The 6,137-nt window shown below is 57.2% G+C and overlaps 2 protein-coding genes across 2 annotated transcripts; one reads left to right on the top strand and one right to left on the bottom strand.

Moving 5' to 3' along the window:
• Positions 1-251: 251 nt before the first annotated feature.
• MONBRDRAFT_2744 (uncharacterized protein) lies at positions 252-401 on the bottom strand (the record flags this gene model as incomplete). Its single annotated transcript, XM_001744908.1, has 1 exon — positions 252-401. A coding segment is annotated over one exon (150 nt), but the record flags the coding sequence as incomplete, so codon positions are not given.
• Positions 402-3,838: 3,437 nt separating this feature from the next.
• MONBRDRAFT_16512 (uncharacterized protein) lies at positions 3,839-5,917 on the top strand (the record flags this gene model as incomplete). The annotated part of the gene is made up of 8 exons (XM_001745077.1): positions 3,839-3,982; positions 4,135-4,262; positions 4,370-4,464; positions 4,605-4,794; positions 4,876-4,939; positions 5,065-5,319; positions 5,453-5,569; positions 5,684-5,917. Coding segments are annotated over 8 exons (1,227 nt in total), but the record flags the coding sequence as incomplete, so codon positions are not given.
• Positions 5,918-6,137: the final 220 nt, after the last annotated feature.

The following is a 6,137-nucleotide window of genomic DNA, read 5'->3' as shown; positions in this document are numbered from 1 at the left end:
AGCGAGGCCGGTATGGGGCATTGTTCCGACGTCCCTGAGAGAAGGGCTGGGGTCTGTCCAGGTCAAAGTCTCGACCACGCGTGTAGTCAGCATCTGACTCGGCGCGGTCATGAAAGGAGCGCCGGTAGGGCATCCATCGTGGTTGGCCTGGGCCGTCGAGAGGGGGAGCATACATGGGTGCAAAGCCCACACCAAAGCCTGGCATCGGAGGTGGCATGCCGTGCATTGGGGGCATAGTTGGTGGCCCGCCATGGGGCATGTTCGGGGGCATGTGAGCCAGGTTTGGAGGCACATTCGGGGGCATATTCGGGGGCATATTCGGGGGCATGTTCGGGGGCATGTTCGGAGGCATATTCGGAGGCATGTTCGGGGGCATGTTCGGGGGCATATTCGGGGGCATGAATCGCCCTGGTGGCCGATCCAAGGGTGCGGATGGCATGGGCCATCCATCAGCAGCGTGGGGATGAAAGTAGGGGTTGGGCTGGACCGGGGCATGGTAGGCAGGGTGAGGCGGTTGCGTCAGTCCATCGGGCGGGGGTCCCCAGAATTCTGATGGCGTTGGGGGGCAACCATAATGATTGGGCGCTGGACCTGGGCGGCCCCGCCGGTGTTCGTGCCAGGCCATGGCCGCAAGGCTCTTGTGTGAGGCGTCAAGCTGGTCGCACGGCCAACCCCTGCGTCTCCGGTTACCGCTCACCCCGCTCACCAAGGCCAAGCAATGCGTTTTCCACCTGCCCTCACCACCACCACCACCACTCAACGACCTGCTCCAAATGCACCCGCTCGTTAACCCCCCCAACCAACTGCTCTTGCTCCTGCTCCCGCTGCTACGGCTGCTCCCGCTGCTGCTCCCGCTGCTACCGCTGTTACCGCTGCTCCCGCTGCTACGGCTGCTACGGCTGCTACGGCTGCTGCTCTTGCTGCTGCTACCGCTCCTGCTACCGCTGATACCGCTGCTGCTACTGCCGCTGCTACCGCTCCTGCTGATACCACTGCTGCTGCTGTCGAGGAGTTGATACCACCGCTGTCTGAATCCCGCCACACACCTGCTGAACATGATCCACATTCCAAATGATGACATTTTTGTAAGACAAAATAGGACGTAAGTATTTTACTTCCAGGCCTGACAACATTTTGAAAGAGCAACCGTGAAGTGTGTTATTCGCTACAGTTTGTAGGTGGGTGTGGTGACTTGCTGCGATGTTGTTCTCTCTTATTATTTTGCTCAAGGGATTTGTACGTCTGGTTCGAGTCAAGCAATGGGATTGTCTCTGGAAGAGCACCAAAACTTGTGCATCTCTCTGGATTTTGCTGTGTTTATTCATAAGGGATTCGTTTGACTCCAACACCCCTCTCTGAAACAAACTCATGACCAATTGCCATCTCTCCTCTCACCCGTCCAACTCTATCCCATCTCTGCCCATCTCTCCCGTTTCACCTCCATCTCTGCCCCCATTTCCAGCTTCCAGGTACGAGAGAGAGAGATAGAGAGAGAGAGAGAGAGAGAGAGAGAGAGAGAGAGAGAGAGAGAGAGAGAGAGAGAGAGAGAGAGAGAGAGAGAGAGAGAGAGAGAGAGAGAGAGAGAGCGCATCGTCGTCGTCGTCGTCGCCGTCGTCGGTGCCGTCCGCTGTCGCCTGCTCATCGGCTCACCTGCTGCTGCTGCTGCTGCTGCTGCTGCTGCTGTTGTTGTTGTTGCGCTGGGTTCTTAATCTTGTGCTGGGGGTTGTGGTGGTGCTTGGCCGCTGGCTGGCTGGTGTGTTGGGGGGTACGGATAGAGGCGTTTGCGTCGACGTACGCACGGGCCCTCGAGTCCATCAGTGACAGGTGCGTTTGCTGCCGCTGAAACAACCGCTGCCGCGACCTCCTTCCTCGCTGTTCTTGGTTCCCCAGACAGCGTGCTTGCCACCAGGCCTTCTTGGCCCCGACCTGCTTCTTGCAAACATCCATCCATCTCGTTCATCCCAAAAGGCTCTGCTCTCCTGCTCTTAAACGCCACCTGGCAAGGCCAGAGCGCTTACACAAGTCTCACCACCACCACCACCCTTGCCCCCACCCCGCTGCCCCCTTGCCTCTTCTACTTACCAACCGACTGTTTGCGCTGTGTCTCATTACTCTAAATCAAACTGTCGAGGCATTGCTAACCTTCTGGTGGCCCGCACGCGCGCGCGCGTCTTATCTTTTCTTGCTCGCTAGCCCATTCGTTGGTTCACTGGAACGACGCGCGTCATGCTCCTGGCTGCCCTCGTCGCATGAACTTTCGACGCCGCTCTCGCCGCTTGAGACTAGCCGACTTACTAAAAGCGCGCAGCGATACCTGCATAGGCTTTCCAGCCTGCCTCAGTGTCAGTTACTCACCCGTCCTCCCCCGCGCCCGCCACCGACGTTTCAGTTTCTGTTCAATCTGGCTTTGCCTGCGTTTCCTCCTTCTGCACCAAGTCAGACTCACAGTCGCTTGTACCCAACATTGGCAGGACCGCACGGTCACGCGGTGACACAGTGCCTTACGGCCGCACTGCTGCTCGTCACTGACCCCCCTTATCCCATCAAGTTTGGCCAACAACTCGTGCATGATGCCTGCTACCCACCGCCCGCTTGAACAAACATCGCAGCCCGACTGCTAGCGCCGCTCGGTTGAGACGCCTTTACACAGACAGGCTCCATACCCAACAAACTAGTCCCATCCACTCGGACTGTATGCCTTCTTTTCCCGCCCACCAAGCAGCCGTCAACCGTGACCCAGTAGCCGCACCAACCTTTTCTTCGCGCGTGATGGTCACTGTGCCCGCAAACATGCCAGTCGAGCCCGAGCCAGACCCGGCCCTGGCCAGCCCCACCGCTTGCACCAGTATCACTCCAGCATTGCGCCACGTGCTCAAAGCCTACGCTGTCCAAACTCAACGTGATCCGTCTCCGACTTTGCAAGCCTCGTCGCGATCCATACCTTGGGCCCTGGCCATGACCACCTGCCCCATCCGTGCATCAATACCATCCACACCACGCGCCATGCCCCCTCGTCGTTTCCTTGCTCTCTCCCCCCGGGAAGATGATGCCAATGCCCGCGATACTGGCATTGCTCGTTTTGTGCGTGCTCGCCGAACGCGTGCACTCCAGTCCAACGTGGTATGTTTTAATTTTTTTCCCACCTTTCCCTTGCTGATTCAAAAGGCTTGATGTTTCCTCATCACCCACGTGCCTCATAAACTCACTGTTCCATGACTCATGTGCCTATACTTCATAGAGCGGGCGCGAGGAGCTATTCCAGCTTCACCCCAATCGCACTGAACCCGACAGCGACGAGGATGAGGAAGACATGGAAGCCAAAAGTCGGCACTACAAGCGAATCTTTGACCGCCTCGATACCGGTATGCTCTTGCCTTTCGCCTCTCGCCCAGTCACGCCCAGTCACCGGTGTCTGCCGGGCCGCACGACAGCCCACTCTGTCGCTCACCCGAGCCCGGCCAAACATGTTCGCCCGCGCAATCCGCTAATCCTGCAGACAACAGCGGGGCCATTTCAGAAACTAATATTCGTGAAGAGTTGCAACGCATGAAGGTCAGCCTGCCTCGACTGGCTATGCACGCCGCGTGGCTTCCGCATGGCTGCCCAAATGCTACCATCACACGACTTGCTTGGCTTGCACACACCGAGCTCATTTGTGCAAACGCTTGACCTGCCGCCATTACCAAGGATGCCGAGGCGCAGTCAGAGCACGTTGCAAGAATTCTTACAGAGTTTGGTGTTGGCAAAGGTGTGTGTGCTACATGTCCGACCTCGTTGAGATCACCCCGTTGCGCTGTCTCTTGCTTAGACTGTGACTGTTCACAATGCCGGCATAGACGAGGTCGATTGGGAGGAGTTTAGCGCTTGGTGCCTCGAAAAAGAGCGCTTGCTGCGTCAGGTTTTTGATGCCATCGACCACGAACAGGATGGTGACCTTCAAGCCAGTGAAATCCGGGCCGCTCTCATGCAGCTCAACATGGATGTAAGTCTCCCCCCAGTTCTCAGACCTGGCACGGTGGTTTGGCTCGAGGACCCAGCCCGCCAGCCTACTTTTGATACAGCTCGCTGCGATCATGTCCATGATTGGTGAAGGCACGCGCTCACGATTGTGGATGCACTGACTGGCTGCTACAGGCAAGTGAGGATATGGTGGAGCGCATGCTTGGCATCCTCGACCAGGACCGCAATGGCTCCATCAGCTGGCACGAGTGGCGCCATGAAATGATGCTGGCACCGACTGCTCACGTTCAAGACGTGTTTCGGTTCGATCCGCATTTGATCATCTTGCTTTGGCCGCCTTGATCGTTGCAGCGACGACTCCTTCTGACTGGCTGGGTGATCGGCCCCGGTCTGGTGTGACATGTTATAGGTACTGGGCCTTGATCGCCGGCCATGATCTGTACGAAAGTGGCGAGGACCAGGTGCCTACCCTTCCCCGGTGGTGGCGTACTCTTATAGCTGGCGGTACGTATGCGCGCAATCGCACCTCAGCCTGGCTAGCTGTTGTGCGCACTCGACAAAATGCGAGGGCGAGGTGGAACAGCCGCCTGCAAGGGCCGCTCACTGCCATGCCACGCCGCTTTATGTTGTGCGGCGATGCTTAGGCATTGCGGGTGCGGTGTCACGCACATGCACGGCGCCTCTGGACCGGCTCAAGCTTTTGATGCATGTAACGGCTGGAGACAAACAATTCGGCCTGATCCAAGGCTTCAAGTATATGCTGAAAGAGGGTGGTGTCAAGTCCATGTGGCGCGGCAATGGTGTCAATGTCTTGAAAATCACCCCCGAGTCGGCGTACGTATCTCGACTTTGTTTGTCTTCGGTCCAGGTTTTTTTTTGTCTTGCTGGGAACTTACCCGTGTTGTGTAAGCGCAGGATCAAATTCTTCGCTTGGGAGCAAGCAAAGGCAGCCATTTACTCGAGTGATGATCCGCGCGAGGTATGCTCCACCGAGCTTTGTGGTCTGCCCGTGCTGTCCACGAAGTGCCACTGCTCTACATCCGCATGCCTCACATGTGCTTGTGCGTGTGTGCCGGTGTTGGAAACGTGTGCAAATTTGTGCAGGTGGATCCGGTTGAGCGCGTCATGGCGGGCTCTATCGCGGGCGTCATCGCCCAGGTTTCAATTTTCCCGTTTGAAGTGGTCAAAACGCGGCTCGCTACTGCCAAAACGGGGCAGTACGGCGGTATTGCTAATTGTTTGCATCGGCTGTACCTTGAGGGTGGCATTCCGCGATTCTATCGTGGCCTCCAGCCCGCCATCATTGGCATGATACCGTACGCCGGCATTGACTTGGCCGTTTACGAGACCTTAAAATCAGTACGTGAACCAGCACCCTTCTGCGTGATGGACTTGTGCATAACTGGGCGGCGGCGATGCACGATGCCAAGTCAGAGCTGAGGGGAGTCATCTCCCTGATTGTGATTTCATCCTGCAACCTTGTGGCCCGCAGGTGTATGAAGCTCGCTATGAACGGTCGACCTTGGCCATTCTCGGCTTTGGTCTGGTCAGCAGCTGTTGTGGCCAGCTCGCCAGCTACCCGCTCGCTTTGGTTCGCACGCGACTTCAGGTAAGCATAGCGTCGCTATCGCTCAATGCTGTCACCGGCCGACCGTGCTGTTGGGCGCATCCCCGGTTCCCAAAGGCTCAAGAAGAGTGCATCGTCGGGGCAAACTTTACGTAGGCGGATCCCCAAAACAATAACAACATGGTGCAGGAGCTGCGCGATGTGCTGCAGAAGGGCGGTCCGCGCGCGCTGTATCGTGGCATCGGTGCCAACTTTCTGAAAGCCGGCCCAGCCGTTAGCATTAGGTATGGCCATCGCCTTGCTGACGCCCCCAATCCTCTTGTTTGTTTGCGCCCCCGCAAATTCAAATTCAAAGTCTTGGGACACTCACATTATCTCGTCTCCTCTTGATGGTCGCGTGCCCCACGCAGCTACGTGATATGGGAGCACTGTATGTCCTTTTTGGGTCAATATTAACACGCCAAAGCCAACGCTGCGTCTGAGCAATTTGGCCGTGACTGTCATGGTCTCTCAGGGGGCTGTTCCTCCGCCCTTATCAATTGTCGTGTCCACTNTTGAAACTTTGTCCCCCCCACCCCCCCCACCCCCTCCTTCCCCTCTTTTTTTTTTT

The sequence above is a fragment of the Monosiga brevicollis genome, genomic scaffold (assembly GCF_000002865.3).
Source record: "Monosiga brevicollis MX1 MONBRscaffold_7 genomic scaffold, whole genome shotgun sequence".
Lineage (NCBI taxonomy): Eukaryota > Choanoflagellata > Craspedida > Salpingoecidae > Monosiga > Monosiga brevicollis.
This window is presented reverse-complemented; position numbering and strand designations above follow the sequence as displayed.